Genomic DNA, 19182 nt, shown 5'->3' with positions numbered 1-19182 from the left:
AGTTGCCTCCCGCACATACCCTGACTGGGGCTGGGGATTGAGCCTGCAATGGAGGTATGTGCCCTTGACTGGGAATTGAACCCTTGGCCCTTCAGTACCAGGGCCAACGCTCTAACCACTGAGAAAACTGGCCAGGGCCATCTTAATTTTTAAAACTTACAGCAGTGACCACTCTGCTAGCCTTCAGCAAAGCATGATGCTGGGAGCCGACACACATGGTGTGCATTATGTAGATCAGCTACAACGCCAGCATTTGGGCTGATGCAAACTTTCCAAATCAAGTGTTTTTGCCAGAAGTGACAAACCTCCTTTCCCAGAGCATATCAGATGTTTACAGGGACTGGCGGCCTCCTGCCATTCCCTCCCCCCAACATATATTCCTGCCAGGCCAGTGGTTTCTGCTACTACCCCTCCTACCCTCAAAGTGTAATCTTCGCCTCACCACACGGGCTGTTGTTGTTTTTGTTTGTTTGTTTTTTACTGCACCAGCCTCAAACAGTTCTTTTCTTTGAGAAGTCCTGGCTGGCCCGCCAAGACCAGGGCAGCCTCCGGAGACTTCTCTTAAAAGGATTCAGCCATGTCCATTTATATCTCTGCAAAGCCCTTGCACATGTGAAAACTTTGCCTGCGCAAACATATGTCAGAGCGGGTTTTCTTAGGCTTCAAGACTGTATTTCTTGGCCAGAAGGAAAGTGGAATCTACATACTTTCGAATCTGAAACCTGAGATAATATTTCCATGATCAATAGCTTGTTGGTTTAGTTCAGTCACATCTTCAATATTGTCGGCTCCAATTAAATGTGCATTTCCCCTGGACGCCCCTGCCTGTCCCAGGTGCCTTGTATTCAGAGCTGGCCATTGTGGTGTTTCAGGGTAATGCAGGTGGCAAGCCAAATTAGGGAGAACCAACCGGTTAGGGCAGTGGTCGGCAAACTCATTAGTCAACAGAGCCAAATATCAACAGTGCAACGATTGAAATTTCTTTTGAGAGCCGAAAACCGACTTCTGTGCATGGGCCACAAAGTTTCAATCGCACTATACATGCGCGCCCGCACGTGGTATTTTGTGGAAGAGCCACACTCAAGGGGCCAAAGAGCCGCACGTGGCTCCCGAGCTGCAGTTTGCCGACCACTGGGTTAGGGGAGCATGTCCATTGCGATCCTGTACTGCTGGCTTCCAGGGGTAAGGAAGGAAAACTGAGTTCTGAGCAGACTTAAACAGAAACCCCCATTTCTTCCCACTTCTCCCTGATCAGGATTCTTTTCAGACTGTTTTGAGCTGGAATCCTTGATCATGTTAAGGAGACAACCTGAATGACACATTCTAAGATTTTCTTTTCTTTTATAAATTTTGTCTTTATTGTTGAAGATATTACAGATGTCCCCTTTCTCCCCCTCCACCTCACCCCCTCCCCAGGCCTTCACCACACTATTGTCTGTGGCCATGGGTTATGCATATACTAGCATGTATATAAGTTCTTCGGTTGATCTCTCCCCACCCAGCCCCCGACCCCTGCCTTCTCTCTGAGATTCCTCAGTCTGTTCCATGCTTCTGTGTCTCTGGATCTATTTTGTTAATCAGTTTGGTTTGTTTATTAGATTCCACATATAAGTGAGATCATGCAATATAAGATCCTTTTTCTTATAAGATAGAGAATCATTTACAAATGGCTCTGAGGGCTTGTATGTGTGAACCTTTGGGGGGAAGTTCTGAAAGAGCCATCAAAACCTTAACTAAGCTATTTCTTTTTATACAAGTCAAAATGGTATGGGCTGAGGGCCTACGCAGTGGTGGGAGCAGGGCATGGCTGCCTGTTGGTTTTGCTGGCATTGAGCACACTGTTTTGGCCTTTGGTTAGTTGGTTGCTGTTTGAATGACAGACCTTTCTCATGGAGGCAGTGATATTCATGGCCCGAGTCACAGGGATGGGCAGGAGGAACCAAGTGATTAGTCCTGAAGAAGTGATTCCCAGCAGACAAAAGGAAACATAGACATGGACTTGGGCCCAGGTCATTGGACATCCATCCTGTCTTGTGCACCTCATAGGTGGGATGTTTGGGGGACAAGGGGGTATGGAGAGCTGAATGGATATTACTGGGCTTTTAGGGGTCTGGGTGTTGGATTATTTAAAATCAGAGCCTCAGTGTTGATCATTGAAGAAAGTCTTTGACGTTGAAGCCCAGTGGCTCAGAAATAGCACACAGTGTCAGCCCACCATTATCACAGAGAGACCAGGAAGGAGGTCTCTTATCCAATGAAAATTTATCCAACAAAAATTGGCACCTTATTTTCCTGATGGAAGAGTCATTGAGGTGCTTTCATTTCTAGTCATTTTCACGGGAGGTGTAGGTGAGAGTGTGAGCTGAGGTGGTGGCATAGGGCCTTGACCTCACAAGGCTGAGCCAAACGACTTTGTTGTCTCCTCCTCTGCTGTGACGAGTGGGCGCGCTTCACAATGCGGGCATTTCACAGTCATCCTTGCACTGAGCTGAGGTGTTAGAATGAGCTTTAAGAAGAGAAATGCCGTTGCTTTGCTCTTTCTGTAGGAGGTTGTGATCCATACACCATGCGAAGACGCTGAGAAGATGTACATCGGAAATGCCATGCACGGGAACTACACCGTGGTCTTCACCCAGCTCATTGTGGGTGGACGGTCTCAAGGCTGGTCACCACAGAAAACGAGAATGATTCTCCTCACCATCACTGCTCCCCAGTGAGCACTTAGCCCTGAAAACCCACGCACAGGGTGGTGTTTATCTTGTAATATTTGTGATGATAAAATTGACCAGACATTTAGATGTTATACACTGTTATCTGTGATCAACTGTGTCTTGCCCCAGGAAGTTGTAAAGCTTTATTCCTATCTTTTTAAAAATATATATATATATATTATTGATTTTTTACAGAGAGGAAGGGAGAGGGATAGAGAGTTAGAAACATCGATGAGAGAGAAACATCAATCAGCTGCCTCCTGCACTGGGCACTGTGAGGCCACAGGACCGGGCTGCAGGTGTGTCTGTGAGAGCTTTGCATGTGTCCCGTGGGAACTGGGACCAAAGCCCTGGCTGGCCCTGCCTCTGACAGTGCCTCTGGTGTCAGTGTTACTGAGAGCAGGGGCTGGCCCTCGTGAGGTGAAACACCACCACCTCAGAAAGCCTGTGTGGTGTCCTTGAGCTCCCAGATTCAAGTGTGTCCTTGTCCAGGATGGTGTTCTAAATAGAGATGTTCTCCCCCCAGACTAAGGCTTCCCAAGGTGAGTGAACAAGGGGACCCAGCTCCGACATGGCAGGTTTCAGAAGCCTCTCGGCAATCAGGTCGCCCACCCACCCGCTGCCATCCTGGTCCTTGTGGCCAGCTTCCTTGTCTTTTAGGCATTTGCTTGACCCATTTGCCTGTCTGTTGGGATGGAGAGGCACCTGTGTTCTGCGTTCCTAGGGAAGTAAGGGCTTTCCTCCCCTCTCTGTTCTGTCTGACATTCTTTCTGCTGCCTGGACCTTGCCCTTTCCCATCACAGCAACTGCTCAGACAGGCAGGCATGGCCCCAGAGACCCCACCTGAGCCCCAGGAAGGCACAGCTGTTTAAGATAACAGCAAAGAGCATCCCCACCCCCAGCCCCCACACATTGCATTGCACTCTGGAAAGGACTTTGCATTCAAGTGGTGTGGGGCCTGGGAGTAGCAGGGACAGCATTTCTGAGGCTGGCGTGGATTTGCCCTGCAGCTCCTTCTCTTTCTGCTCTCTCTAGGTCTGCCTGTGGTGGATAATGGGATTTTAATATTTGACAAGTTCGGATAGCAAGGGACAGCCTGCTGGATAAGTGAGTGGTTCCTCCTTACCTCATTTCCTGTGTGTGTGATCTCATTGCTCCCAGCCCAGGCCTGTCTCTTGGCCTCCTGGGCTGCAGGTCAGGACTTTGTTCTCATTACCACTCCTGCTCGGCTATTGACAACTAACTGGAAAATGTAGATAAACAAACAGGACAAAATTAAAATGATCCGAGATGCTATTACGCTGACATAGTGTGTGTCATACTTTAACATCTAACTTTTTAGACTTTTCTCCATGGTGATATACCTATCTAAAGAGAGAAATATCTTTGAGTTTACTGAATGAGATCCTCTTATGAATTCTTCTTTATAACTTTAATATCTGCTTCACCTTATATGTCAGATGTTTCTGTGCAACAGTAAACACATGTGCATGGTCATTGTTAACACTGCTGTGAAAGACTCTGAAATAAATGATCTATGACTTATGTACTCAGTCACTATTGTTGGGTATTTAGGGTGTCAGTGTCTGCCTTGCAGGAGGTAGGACACTACCTTTCCGTGGTGCAGGTGATAAAATGAGCGCTGCTGGGTGGATACTGTCACAGGTACTCAGGGCCACTGCCCAGCTTCCCGGGGTGCGGCCCAGGTGGCTAGACAGTGAGGTGAAGGCGGCTTCTCCAGCCATAGTCCGGGGCTCACAGCGCTCTTTGCAGAGGCTCAGAAACACCAGTTACTTTCCTTTCCTCAGCAGCATTTCCTGTATCCAGTTAAAATCCTGGACCACAGCCACATTTACTAGTAAATCTGTAAAGCAGTCAGGCTTGCTCCTGCTTTCCTATGGATTTTCCATTTGCACTTCACTCCTTCTTGTTGCTTGCAAGTTCTTGTCAGCAGATAAATGTCATGGATGCCAAAAGTTTAGTAAAAATGGGTGGGAAACAGACTTAAAATGGACCCAGTTCTGTTTGTTATCTCCCCTGCCCACAGCACTTGAATTTTGTGGATATAACAAAGGCTTCTTTGCAGTGTCCCTGGTGAAGCCCTCAGGCCCCAGGAGCTGCCAGTGCCCATGACCCCAGATGCCTGCACATTTCCTGATCACCATGGCATCACTCCACTGGAGATGGGGCAGAGGGCAGCAGAGCTACAGGTGTGAGCTCTCCCTATTGCCCCCACCCTCACGGGGCCTCAGTGGTCTGGACAGCCCTCTCCCAGAAGCTGGACCCACTGGCTTAGCATTCATCTAATGCACCAGAGATTAGAAAGTAGGTTAGATAGCTAAGATTTGGAAACAGACTAAATGCCCATCAGCAGATGAGTGGATAAAAAAACTGTGGTACAGCTACACAATGGAATACTACGCTGCGGTAAAAAAGAAGGAGTTCCTACCATTTGCAATAACATGGATGGAGATGGAGAGCATTATGCTAAGTGAAATAAGCCAGGCAGAGAAGGATAAATATCACATGATCTCACTCATTTGTGGAATATAATGAACGGCATAGACTGATGAACAAGAACAGATCCAGAGACTGAGAAACGTCGATCAGAACCTCAAACCTCAGGAAAGGAGGGGGTCGGTGGGAGTAAGGGGGAGAGATCAACCAAGGGACTTGTGTGCATGCATATGAGCCTAATCAATGGACGCAGACAACAGGGGGGGTGGGGCATGAGTGGAGGGTGGGGGGTAATGGGGGAATAAGGACACATATGTAAAAAAATAATAATAAAAATAATAAAAATAATAAAAATAAAATAGAAAAGAAATTGTGAGGTAACCAGAACCCCAAGAACGCCTGAGAACGTCTTTCTTGCCATGCTAGCAGTCATCAGCTGTACGGTAATATTACCTGGGGCAAATGGGGAAGTATTTTGGACTTATGTTCCTGACCCTTCATAGGTAAGAGCCCTTACGTGGGCTGATCCCCCTCCTAATGTAGTCACCAATAATACCAAACACCTTGGTCATCCAGGAGGACCATGGGTGGGGCAAGGTAGTATAATTACACAGGGGTCGTCACCCAGCTTCCCTTTTGCATGACACAAAATCAAATCACTGCTCCTTTGTGTGTAAAATTAAAGAGAGGTTTCTGGCTTGCTTGGACACCAAAGGAAGGGACTATCACTACTTGCTCCTGGGAGAGGTGCAGAAAATGTAACTAAGACCTTGTCTATACAAAAAGAAATTGACAGCCAGTTTGAAATGGAATTGCCATGGCCTAGAGCAACGAATATCCTTACATGATATTATTCTACAATGTCATTATAATTTTTCCCAGATTTGTATTACCCCCATTACCTATAATAGTACCTCCCACCTTGGGAATCAATAAAAAATCATCTTTTCGGTGCTTAGAGACAAAGGTAACACATCTCTTGATATCTTAGAATTACAACAGCATAATATACAATTATCCCAAACAAACTTACAAACTAATTCTTTGAATGTCTGGCAGCAATTTAAAAAGGACATGAAAGGATTTAATCCCTTCCACTGTGTAGAGGGCCCTCTGGGAAGGCACCTGAGCATTCTATATTGGCCCCTCTTGCCCTTTTGGCCAAGAGGGACCCTCTTCTCACAATCCAATTGCCCACAGCTGTTGCCTGAGCTTTCTGTTCATGCTGAGGTTAAAGCTTCATGGTGGCTGGTACTATGGATCTGTCTCTCTCCCAGCGGAGTGAGCTGGGCCCTCCCTGGAGAAGAAACCTGGGTTCCCCAAGATATGTGATCAGTACTGGGGCCCCGCCAGCAGGCGAGGGGATCCCAAGGCAGGTGCTGGGCATGGAGGCCACGGGGGCATAGGCTACCAAGGAGACAGAACTAAACCTCACATCACCCTGCTTGGCCCTGGAGGATGGCTGGTTAGCCAGAGATGGGTAAGATTCCTCAGGGAAGGAACAACCTAAGACAGGCACAGTCGCAGAGTGGCCATCAGGAGAGAACCTGGGGGTCAACAGAGGTGGGGCACAGACCCTCACCTCCCCAACTTTGCAGGGGCCTTAACCTCACCCCTTCTGAGGGAGGTCTCCTGTCCCCATGGCTGCTTTGCTTCCCATGCCCAGCTCAAATTGGGACCCAGGTAACAGACAGAGACTTGGCCAACAGCAGCTGCCCTCTCACTGCAACAAGACTTGTTTGAGTTGTCTTGTACCCATGGTGTGGGGAAGTGGGTTTTTGATATCTAAATCCAGCCTAGCACCAGGAATGCTCAGGGCCTACTCAAGAAGGCAAATAATCCTTTCCACTAATATTTACAGGGTAAAATAAGATTGTTGTTAGAATATTAAATTTGACAGTAAAATAGTAGTCAAGTTCTCAGACTAATTTAAATTGGCTAAGTAAAATAAGCGAATATTCTAGAAAAATTAATGGTACTGGACAAAAAGCTGTTCATAAAGTGTTAACTAAAAATTTTATTGGTAGTCATCGCATGGTAAAATTGCGTAACATGTAATGAACCTAAAGCAGTCATATTTTAGTGCAAAAAATTAAAATTTAAAAGCTATCAAGACTACATTATAAAATTTCCAAAGCCTCCTAATATTTAAATAAAAAAAGGGGGGATAGTAGAAGAATATCATGTAAGGAAAAATATCCGGTAAGTAAATTACACCTAGAAAATTTTTACTTTAGAAAATTAACTTTCATTTGTAATGCTAATAACAAGATACCCATGAAAAACACACATGGTGTCAAAACAAGCCAAAGGAAAATCGTTTGGGCAAAAAATGAAAAAGGATCCCAAGTCAAATTTATAGAAAAGATTCCTTTATTAACTTTTGGTCTAGAATATGTTTGTATATTTTCAGAAAACACCTCCAAGACCATGTGGATTCATGCAACAGAGAGGAATTGACAGGACTGCTCCAGCCATGAAGACAGAAGAGAAACAGTCCAGAGATGGAAGATGCTGACGACGCCTTGCCATACTAGCAGTCAGCAGCTGTGCATTGCTGCAGGTTGCCCAGGACCAAACAAGAGAGGGTCGGACCTGCATTACCACCATTTGTCCACCATCCAGAACTGAAATATCATTGCTGACATGTACACATAAGGAACTGTTTGACATTGAAATTGGGACTCAAAAGAACTCTTGGCCCAGAAAGAAACTCACTATAGACTGATTCATTTGCCTCTCAGCATAACCATTATTGCTTGTCTCATTTTCGGTTCTTCTAAGTGTATTTCTAGTATCACATGATCTCACTCATCTAGGGGAAATAATGAACAACATAAACTGATGAACAAAAACAGATCCAGAGACAGGGAAGCATTGATCAGACTGTCAAACCTCAGAGGGAAGGTAGGGGAGGGTGGGGGTAAGGGGGAGAGATCAACCAAAGAACTTGTATGCATGCATATAATCCTAACCAATGGTCATGGACAACAGGGGGGTGGGGGCATGCATGGGGAGGGGTTTGGGATGGGAATGGGAGGATGAGGACAAATATGTGATACCTTAATCAATCAAGAAATTTTAAAAAAAAGGAAGTAGGTTAGACCAGAAAGAAAAGTGATAGGAAGCTACCTAGTCTGTAGAAGATAGGAGCATACATAGAATACTCTTTGATGAGTAAGATTTGATTTTAAAGCCATTCCATGGACATTTGGGCTGCCATCCTCCCCCCATACATATAGTACAGAAAAGCAGCAGCAACACAGATGTTTTGTGGGAGGAGTCCCACTTTGGGGGTGTTGGTTTATCACTTGATCAAAAATGGGTCAGTAAATAGACATGATGAAATCGCTATCAAAATCCCTGTTGCCTTTTTTTGCAGAAATTAAGAAACTGGTCCTAAAATTTGTATGGAAATGTAAGAGACTTAGAATAGTGGTAACAATCTTGGTAAAGAAGAACAAAGTTGGTGGACTCACACTTCTGATTTGAAAACGTATTACAAAGCTATAGTAATCAAGACAGTGTGGTATGGACATAAGAATATCTATCTATCATCTATCTATCTATATCCACAGTGGAATAGGACAGAGAGTCTAAAAATAAACACTTACATTTATGGTCAATTGATATTCAACAATGGTGACAAGACAGTTTAATGGGGAAAAAGTATTTACAACAAATGTGCTGGGACAACTAAATATTCATATGCAAAATTATAAAATTGTATCTTTACCTCATACCATATATACAAATGAACTCAAAATGGATCATAGATCTAAGTGTAAGAGCTAAAACTATAAAACTCTTAGTGACCTCAATTTAAGCAATGATGTATTATTAGATGTGATACCAAAAGCACAAACAGTCAAAGAAAAAAAAATAGATAAATTGGACTTGATCAAAATTAGCAAACTTTTATGTTTCAAAAAACAAACATGACAATTCATAGAATGGGAGAAAATATTTGAAGATTATGTATATCAATCATAAGGCTCTACTATCCAGAATATAAATGGAATTATTATAGTCCCACAATGAAAAAGATATATGACCCAATTAAAAAATGGGCAAAAATCTAAATAGGTACTTCTCCAAAGAAAATATACAAGTGGTCAATAAGCACATGAAAAGATGCTGAACATCATTGTTGTTAGAGAAATGTCAATGAAATCACATTGAAATACCACTTCACACCCACTCTAGTCTCTCTAATAAAAGAGACAAATGATAACAAGTGTTGGCAAGGATTTGGAGAAATCGGAACACGCATACATTGCTGGTGGGATGTAAGATGGTTTTGCTGATTTGGAAAAGACTGGCAGTTCTTCAAAACTTTAAAGATTTCATATGACCCAGCAATTTAACTCCTGGGTACATATGAAAACACTGTCCACACGGGAATTGAAAACATCTGTCCACATAAAAACTTATACACAAATGTTCATAGCATAATTATCCATAACAGCCAAAAACATAGAAACAACACAAATAACTATAAACTGATGAATGAATAGATAAAATATGGTAGGTCCATGCAATGGAATATCATTTTGGCCATAAAAAAGAATGAAGTACTTATATACATGCTACAACATACATGGAAATTGAAAACAGTGTGCTAAGTGAAAGAAGCAGACACAAAAGCCACATGTAGGATTCTGTTTACATGAAATGTCCAGAATAGACAAATGCCTAGAGATAGAAAGTAGATCAAGGTTGTTGGGACCTGAAGGGTGGGGAGTATGGTGTGAGGTTTCTTTTTGGGGTGATGAAATGTTTTGGAATTAAATAGTGACAATGATTGTACAACTTTGTGAATATACTAAAAGCCACTGAATTGCACCCTTTAAAAGGGGGGGAGGTGTTATGGTATGGATTATATCTCAACAACTCGAGTGGCTTTATGGACGGTATTCACACTCAGGCTCTGGTGTTGGGTTGATGATAGTGGCCCTCACGCCTGTCTTTGTCAGAGCCACTGCTGAGCCAGAAAACCTGCTTTTCCTTGTCAGCATCTCCTGGGGAGGCACCTGCCCTGCTGTCTCCTGAGGGAGGTTGCAGGATGTGAGGCCATGAGACTTTCCCTATGGGCAGGTGGGAGCTGCCTGACCTCCTTGCTGGGGGGTGCCATGTTCTTCTCCTTTGTTAACCCACCTCTCTTTCCACTGCCTCTCCCCCACCACAGGTTCGGGTCCATGAACCCAGATGGGCAGTACCATTGCCCTATTAAGAACAAGAGTGCAAGATTCAACGTGATGCTGTCAGCACTGACCCCTTCGAGATTAGCAGTGACTTTCCAGGCTATCGGCGCCATGAAGGTAGCTGATGCTCATTTAACTTACCTCACTGTTCATTCTCTGCATGTCCCGGGGGTGATAATTCCAGGAGCTGAGCTTCCTGAGCCATAGTTGGTGTAAGATGGCTGGTCGCTGGTCACTAGGTAGAGACTAAGAGTGCCAGTTGGCCACACGGAACATTCCCGCACACTGTTTCCCCGGGGTCTGCTGTTCATCTGCAGCCAGCTGTGTGTTGCTGGTCATGGAGCGGTCACATTGCACTGTGGCAAGAGAGCCACAGACTGTGTCTCTGGGAGCATGGCAGGTTCAGAACAAGCATGTCTGCTGAAAAGCAGCCGGAGCTGCCCCATGGATGTGGCTGGCAGGACTTGGCTGAGTCCACAGGGCCATGTGTGGTGTGGCATCAGCACTGACGGCTGGAGTCCAGGAGGTCAGACCTGCAGAGGCCTTTTCTGCCTCCCCTTCCCCCACTATCCCATATATTGGTTTGGAAAGAGTGGCCAGGAGAGAAAGTTCTGGAAGCCACCCCCCTTCACCCTCAGGACTCAGCACTGTGTTCTCTGAGCCCTCTCTGTCGCTTTGCATGAGGGAAAAGCCTGCTTCGAGCTCCACTGAGCTTGGTGAAGCTGGAAGAAAATGAAGATGCCCATGGATACACATTGGTGGCTTGATCCAGCGTTGCCATCAACAAGGAATACATTTCATTCACCCTGATTCCAGGCCTGACATCAGCACACAGTTGTCTGAATAGTAGGAAGATTCTTCCTTCATCACTTCTCCCAGGTCTGTCCCGTTCACAGGAAACCTGCCAGACACCAGTTCTGTGTGGCACCCTTCCCACCAGCGGGCACAACTGTGATGCTGAAAACCCGCTCAGTGCCAAGCCAGCGACTGACGCCCACCTGGGGCGCTGCCCCGGCACCTGTGTTTCTGTGGCTCTTGAAGCAGGTGAGCGGATGTGCCGTTCTGAGGTCCCTCGTGGGGAGTGGCTCAGCTGCTCCCCTGGGCGGAACCATTGGGGGATGGACGAGGTCCCAGGAGTAGCTTGTCATGCAGGCACAGGCTAAGGCCAGGGCGCCCACAGGGCATCAAATGCTGAGGAAACCGACTTCGCGTCTGTGATAGAAGCCGTTTCAGGACTCCAGAGAGAGGCAAAGGGAGAGAAGCCAGATGAGCCCGTGATGCACCGTAGAGAAGATGGGACAGAAGTCTGTCACAGTGGCCTCCCAGCCCTGTGAGGAGCGTGGAGAAAAGCACACGCTGCCCAGTGGCTACCATGGGGATTGGGCGGCAGAGTCCAGTGGGGCAGGTGTAGGGAGGTGGGTGGCCTCCCTGCAAAGAGCTGATGTGAAATATCCCAGGTCTGGAGCAGTGGCATGGGTGCAGGGAGGGGAGACAGAATGGATGATTTTTAAAAGGCAGCATTCTCCAGGCTCCGGGACATCATTGAGGGGCCAGCCCTTCCTGACCCCAGAGGCTCTTGCAGGGCCACACTGCCATCAATTCCTTGTTGGGCGTCTGACACGCATGCTTCATTCCTGGCAGAGTGGAGGCCTTCTCCCAACCGTGAGCTCTGAAGCTAGTCTCAGCCTGGACGTGACCAGCAGTGGGTACCTGGGACAGTCAGCAGCTCTCTCTGCCTCAGTTTCTCCTTCTGTAAAATGGGCTTTCTGCATGTGAGGCATCAGTGAGGGGGTTCTGTGCTGGTGTAGAGTAAGTGCTCAATAGCTCAGTGCTCTTACCAAAGTGGCACTGGTGCTGCTGGTGCTGCTGGTGCTGTTACTGGGAAGATTGGACTTGCCTGTAGGGAAGGACTAAATGGGCTTTTCCAGGAAACAAATGCCTATATCCTAGCCTCCAGGTGTGATGCGGTCTGATGCGTTTACAGAGGTGCACGGTGTCTCGGATTCTTGGGTGTCTGAAGCAACAGTGACCTCCCAGTTGTCACCTGCTCTGCTCAGGAGGTGGACTTGCCAAGTGATGGGAGACCCCTGGCAAAGTTTGGCAGGCCTGGGCTCTGCTTGCTCGGCCCTGATGGACAGCAACCCTGGCCACTGTGACCTCATCGCCAGCGTCTGGGAGGATGATCTCACCAGCCCTCTTGGCAGCTCCTCCTCTCCTGTGGCTCAAACATATGACAGATGTTCTCTGGGCTGAAACCTGAGCCGGTCCTGCTCGTTCTGCTCGTACTGATGAGTGAAAAAATGGATCCCTTTCTCCGACGTGCATTCCTTGTGCATTAGAAAACTGTCACCGAGGCTCCCCACGGTGACACTCATTCAAGGCTGAGCATACAGGGTCCTTTTAAACTTTGCCCAGATGTCTTACTTTTCATGGTTATCTCTCATTTTCATAACATTTCTCAGTACTTTCAGATTTTCTCTTAAAGGCTTGCCATAATAGCCGTCCTCTCATTTATGTCCAAAATGCCATGTCAAATTAAATGATTAGCAGGAACAAAAGGACCAGGAAACTAAGATGTTTGGCAAGGGTGGAGGTGGTGCGAGTGGAGAGGCTGGGCGGCCCTTTCCCAAGGAGGAAGGAGGCTGGGAAGTCACCCTGAGTTTGGAGGCTGAAGTAGAGGGAGTGTGAAATGTCAATGAAGTTAGCCTGTTGTTTTCTCTGAAGAGTCTCCCTAATCCTTTATTTTATTATTATTTTAATCCTCACCTGAGGATATGTTTTATTGATTTTATAGAGAAGAAGGGAGAGGGAGAGAGGGAGAGAAAAACATTGGTTGCCTCCTGCCTGCGCCCCCACTGGGGCCAGGGATGGAACTTGCAACCCAGGTACATGCCCTTGACCTGGAATTGAACCTGAGACCTTTTGGTGTGAGGGCTGATGCTCTAACCACTGAGCACCTGGCAAGATTCTTGGCAGAGGCAAGTGCTCAGTACATGTTCTTGTGCCCTTCACCCCTACCCTCATTCACTCCCATAGTGACTGGGAAGTAGGACGTTGTTACCTCTTTCTTCCAACGCTACCCAGCCCCTGGCCCAAAACAATGGGCCTTCTTCTCCCTTCCTCTCTGTGGTCCTGCCCCAGGCACTACCCTTCCTGTCGGCTTCACATGCACATGCTCGCTCACGTGCTCTGTGAGGAGGCCCGTGTTGCCAAAGTCTGTTGGGTGCAGGTGGGATCAAGGTGCTGGTGGTCAGGGCGCTGCCTGGGGGTGTGCACTCATGTAGTGCACCGGTGTCAAGTGGGGCACCCTGCAGGGTCCACCTGTGGAGTAAGGTCAGGATTGCCTTTAGGCAGGTGGGGTGTGGGAGGCGGGAACACCCATCTGGTACGGGGCCCAGGGCCTGAGCAGAAGATGTCCACCCAAGTGGCTGCCAGAAAGCACTGTTTCTGCTCCTCTCATTTCTTTGAGGGAGATGATCAGCTGGATCTTTCTTGTCTCACCAGCTTTTAGCAAGTTTGACACCTGCCTGATGAGATCATGGTGGTGTGGAGAGGCTCAAATCCCTCTGGGGCTGAACTGTCGGCCAGAGGAACCTGGGGGGCAGCAGGAAGGTTCTTCGGGCCTCCCAGGCCATGGTCCACTCGGCAGAGGACAGATTCTGGGAGTTCAGGTGACTGTTCCATCAGGTGAGGCCACCACTCCCAGCTGTGGGCAGGAAGGAGACCTCACCAGGTACAGGGTCAGGGCCTGCTGCTGTGAGTGGTGGGACACTAGGGTGGAGTGGGCCTGGGGCTAATTTCAAATCTTCTGAGCTTTAGTTTTCTCATTGGTAAAAATGAGGCAAAAATAGTCATCTCATGGAAACATTGTGAAAATTCCATGAGTTAACGTATCTCTTTAGCAGCACTATTATGAGCAGATAATATTTATTGGGCCCTTACTATAAGCCATTCCTGTGATAAGTGCTTTACAGATGTTAACTCATTTCCATTGGTATACCCATGCACCTTACATCTGGGGGAAACTGAGGCATGAAAAATAAAAGAATTTGCCAGAGATGGGCACAGAATATGTGGCCTTTGACCCTGGTTAAGGGAGTAGATGGCCCCATGTTGTGTAGATAAGATTGCAATGTAGATATTATTGAAAGATGGGATAGAGTTAAGTAGGAACAGAGGCAACCTGTCCAGCACATGTGTGCCTGAGCTGCAAATTACCTGAGTTACAACTTTGGATTGTGGAGGCCGAGAGCCAGCCAGTGAGCCCGGGGCAGGAAGCACCTCACGTGGCATTCACCAGGACTGCAGCTAGTAGGAGCGATGCTCCTCCTCACCACCTTGCCCCAGTGCCCAGTGCTGGGCCAGGCCCAGGGAAGGGGCCCCATGCCGTGTGGTTCTGGTGTCACAAGTGGGATCAGCATGCATGGAAACAGATGGCATGTGTGCCTGCTCTGTACTCCACAGCGAGGCCACGAATGGCAAGGACTTTGGAAGCAGCCTATCTGGATTTGCATTCTGCCTCTTTATGGCCCAGGCTAGTGATTGAACCTCCCCAGACCTCTGAACATACTGACAGCACTCCCTCATGGAGCTGTCGGAGGGCCCGAGAGAGTCAGTACCTGTGCCTGCCTGTACTAAGTCATCAATTCATGTAGGCTGTCACTGTCATTAAAAGGGATGTGGGCCTTTATATAATGATGTTCAGGTATATGGAGGTTGTGAGGATAAACAGTGTTTACAACACATACTCACTACTTGATGGTGGTAGCTGCTTGGAACTGGGGGTGGAGAATTGGGCGATTGAGTCTAGATGCAGTTGAAAAGTGGCCATGGCCGTGGGATGGGATGGGAGCAGTGGAGTCTATGCCATGTGGCTTTTCTCCTGGGGTTTATTGAAGGACACGTGGTCATGAGAGAAGAGACTGAACGACCATCTTTTTGAGTCATAAAGAGAGCAGTATCTCAGATGGTGGGCAACTTTTCCCACCTGTGGGGCTGAAGAGAGAGCAAAGGGAAGACACTGGTTCAGCTGGGATACTCAGAACTTGTAGTAGACACATGGCCTTCCTGACAGTGAGCATTGTTGGACATGAGTAAAGGGTCTGTGGGAGGTGGTAGAGTCCACTTTTTTAAGAGAGTCCTTGGATGACCTTTCTAAGATCATCTGACTGTACGGGTCCATGGAGAGTTAGAATAATAAGGAAGGGGAGGTTGGGGCATCTGAGTGTGCTTCTGAGTCAGAGGTGGCCTTAAATGACACAGGTGGTGCAGTAACTTGGGCCTGCACTGCGTTGGGCGAGGCTGCGTGTCTCTGCTGCCCTCTGGTCTTGCTTTGGAACTTCCCCATCACCTGGCTCAGACACATCCCCAGAGTTGTCCCAACATCAGTGTTCTCCCCCTGGTCTCTGGCTCCTGCATCCGGCTTTGCAGTGCTGTCTGTGTGCTTCTGTCACTAGTTGAGGAAGGGGATGGCCAGCTCGTGGCAGAGTGTGACATTCTACCTGCCTTGATGACCACGAACCTTTCTCTGAGTTGGAGCTCACTCAGTCCCCTAAATTAATAACCTCAATTTCTGTGGCTTCCCTGATAAAACTATCAGGGGTTTGTCTGTTTAATTCTTGCTAGGAGATCACCTACTTTTATTTTCTTTTGCAATCATTTTATGTTCATTTCTTCTTATCATTTAGATTGATGTCATTTTTGTTGTTGTTAATGAGGATATTTTTCCATTGATTTTAATATTTTTATTCTAATGTTTTTATTGATTTCAGAGAGAAAGGGAGAGGGAGAGAGAAATAGAAACATCAACTATGAGAGAAAATCATTGTCGGCTGCCTCCTTTATGTTCCCTATTGGGGATCAAGCTTGCAACCTGGACATGTGCCTTGACTGGGAATCTAACTGTGACCTGCTGGTTCATAGGTCGACACTCAACCACTGAGCCATGCTGGTCAAGCTTTATTGATTTTTAGAGAGAGTGGAAGGGAAGAAGGGAGAGGGAGGGGGAGAGAAAGAGAAAAAACATTGATTAGAGAGACATATTGATTGGTTGCCTTCTGCATTTGCCCCAACCAGGGTCAGGGATCGACTTTGCAACCCAGTTATGTGACCTTGACCAGGAGTCGAACCTGAAACCCTTCCGTTTGTGGGCTGATGCTCTAATCACTAAGAAACACTGGCCAGGGCTAGATTTTTCTCACTTTTATGATTATTAACATAACATTTAGTGAGCAGAGATCATGTCCTTTTTTTTAGTCTTAGTGCAGGGCCCAATAAAGCACTAAATATCATGGAAGTATTTTTACTCTTCCATCCACCCATCCACCAATCCACCCACCCATCCACTCTTCCATTTATCCACCCATCCACCACCCATCTATCCACCACCCATCGATCCACCTATCCATCCACTCTCCCACCCATCTACCCATCCCACTACAAAGACTGATGTAACAATGAAAGTTCTAGAGAAAAGCAGTTACCTATTTTAGAAGAACTCCCAGGCAGGTGTGTGTAAGGAGAAGCCGGAGGCACCCCATCCTCCAGAGCCTGACCCCTCCAGTAGCCAGTGCTGGAAAACCAGCATCTCCACAGCACCTCGTACACGCCAGGGCTCAGTGGGGACCTGGGTTGCATGGGTTTGGATAGAAACAAAAACACTCTGATAATGAGCACAGTGAGGCCTCTGCCCCTCAAATATGGGGAACAGTGGAGGGTGGAGTGAGGGAGAGTGTGGATCCGCAGAATAGTGTGTTGAGAATGTATGAAGTCAAGTGTGTGCGTCATGGAGATCGATGACGTAAAGACTGATGTTTATTCTGCTGACACTTGTGAGGAAGCCAGTCAGCGGTTCTCATGGAGGTTCGTCCTGCGTCAGGTGCATGGTTGTCTTTTTAGATGCATTATGTGTGCTTTGCTCATGTCTTTTTACTTGGGTTGACATTTTTTCCTTGGTGTTCACACACACACACACACACACACACACACACACACACACACACGTTTGCATGCACACAAGGGGAGCAGAGCAGCAGGATTTGCTTGGAGGCTGGGGAAGTCCAAGGGGTGAAGGCTTTGGCTTGGATGACCCTCAGAGGGGCCATCTGTGAGGTGCATACTGTTTCCAGTTTTCTGGTGCAGAAACGGGGTTGACCACCAGAGGGTAGCAAATACCAATAATGACTCGCAGATTATTTTTCTTCACATTTACTTTGATATATAAGGAGTAGCGAGGATTTTGTTGTTCTCATCAGGGCAGCTTCGTATCAGCTGTGAGTGTATATTTTGCCAAGCGGTCAATCTAAGGAGAACAGGGGTGCATCAGCTGGGTATTGTCTGGTTCAAGGCCAACTGTGAACAGGAGGTGGAGTTATCTTGACGACTCTTCAGGGTACAATTGATTCACAAATGTCTTACAGACGTAAGTTTGCTACATTGTTGGTGGGTATGAAATGGTTAAGTATTTTTTGTGTGGTGTTTTCATGGCAGTTACGTACATTTTCAACAACTGCAATTTAAACATCTATTTTTAAAAAGATAGTCTGTTGCCTTGTTCTCCAAAGACCAGAGAGCTCAAGACCCAGTGCAACTGCAGATAACCATTTGTAATGTACCTTTCACATGCTGTGACTATTTGAAGTGGAGATTTGAAAAAATCCCCAGTCTGAATTTACCTCAAGTCTGTGAGCACGTGTTGAAAGCTTTCCTTCAACAGGACCCAGGCAGTGAGCAGAGATGGCTAGAGCAGAGGTATGTGCCCCCCAGGGGCTCATGGCATGTCCACTGTCAGATGTTTCAGTCCCGCAAAGGGTTCCTGGGTGAGGAAACTTCCGGTGTGATGCTGGCAGGAGGAGTAGTGGTGGTATGAAGAGGAATCCTATATAATAAAACCTTAATATGCAAATTGACCTAACGGTGGAATGACTGGTTGCTATGACACACACTGACCACCAGGGGGCAGACGCTCAATGCAGGAGCTGCCTCCTGGTGGTCAGTGCGCTCCCCCTGTGGGAGTGCTGCTCAGCCAGAAGCCGGGCTCAGGGCTGGCGAGTACAGTGGTGGTGGTGGGAGCCTCTCCTGCCTCCGCTGCAGGCAAGCTGTAAGGAGCAAGGGGTCCTGGACTGCGAAAGGGATGTTCCACTGCCAGATTAGGCCCGCTCCCAGCAGGCAGACATTCCCCAAGGGGTCCTGGACTGTGGGAGAGTGCAGGCCAAGCTGAGGGACTTCCCCCAGTGCACGGAATTTCATGCACTGGGCCTCTGATGCTTCATAAGAAGAGATTCCCGGAGTTTTCATGGTTGGGAGGGAGATTACAGCCCAGTGCACATCTTTTATGGAAACTTCCTGAAGGAGGCCTCCAGGTCTCTCTGGCACAGGGACCTAGGAGTTGGTGTCCAGCCCTTCCCCCTTGAATGAAGTATTGCGGTCATGTTTGCAGATGGATGGCCTGAGAGCATGTGTACGCAGAGCAGCTCTGTGCTGTAGAAGAGGAAAGTCTTGGGGATCTCCCTCCCATTTGATGTGGCCCAGGAATGTTCAATGTCGCGAGCCGCGGTTTGCCGACCACTGTTCTAAGTCATCAGTGCATGAGCAGGGCTTGTGGGCAACCCGTCTCTCAGACCCTGGGTGGTGGCCGTGCTGCTGCGAGGGAGGCGGTGATGCTGCTGCCAGAGTTGCTGTGGGCTGGGTCCTGCTGCGGGGGCTGGCTTCTGCCAGCTCTAGCTGCCTGCTCACCTGGGCAGGGAGAAGGCTGCCAAGCTGAGCCATGGGGCTTCTTCTCGCCTCAGGAGCCCTGCTGCGTGCCTTTGGGG

General features: G+C 47.5%; 1 protein-coding gene across 1 annotated transcript in view; it reads left to right on the top strand.

Moving 5' to 3' along the window:
• The window catches only part of ACOXL (acyl-CoA oxidase like), a gene marked incomplete at both ends in the record, with an annotated part of 274096 nt that overhangs the window by 19706 nt on the left and 235208 nt on the right, over positions 1–19182 (top strand). The window contains 4 exon segments of the mRNA XM_080684941.1: positions 2547–2661; positions 3747–3785; positions 3788–3818; positions 10357–10489. Of these exon segments, the coding sequence (XP_080541067.1) occupies positions 2547–2661; positions 3747–3785; positions 3788–3818; positions 10357–10489 (318 nt within the window).

The sequence above is a fragment of the Plecotus auritus genome (assembly GCF_963455305.1).
Source record: "Plecotus auritus genome assembly, chromosome: 8".
Classification (NCBI taxonomy): domain Eukaryota; kingdom Metazoa; phylum Chordata; class Mammalia; order Chiroptera; family Vespertilionidae; genus Plecotus; species Plecotus auritus.
Note: the sequence above shows the minus strand (reverse complement) of the source record. Positions and strands in the feature narration are given on the sequence as shown.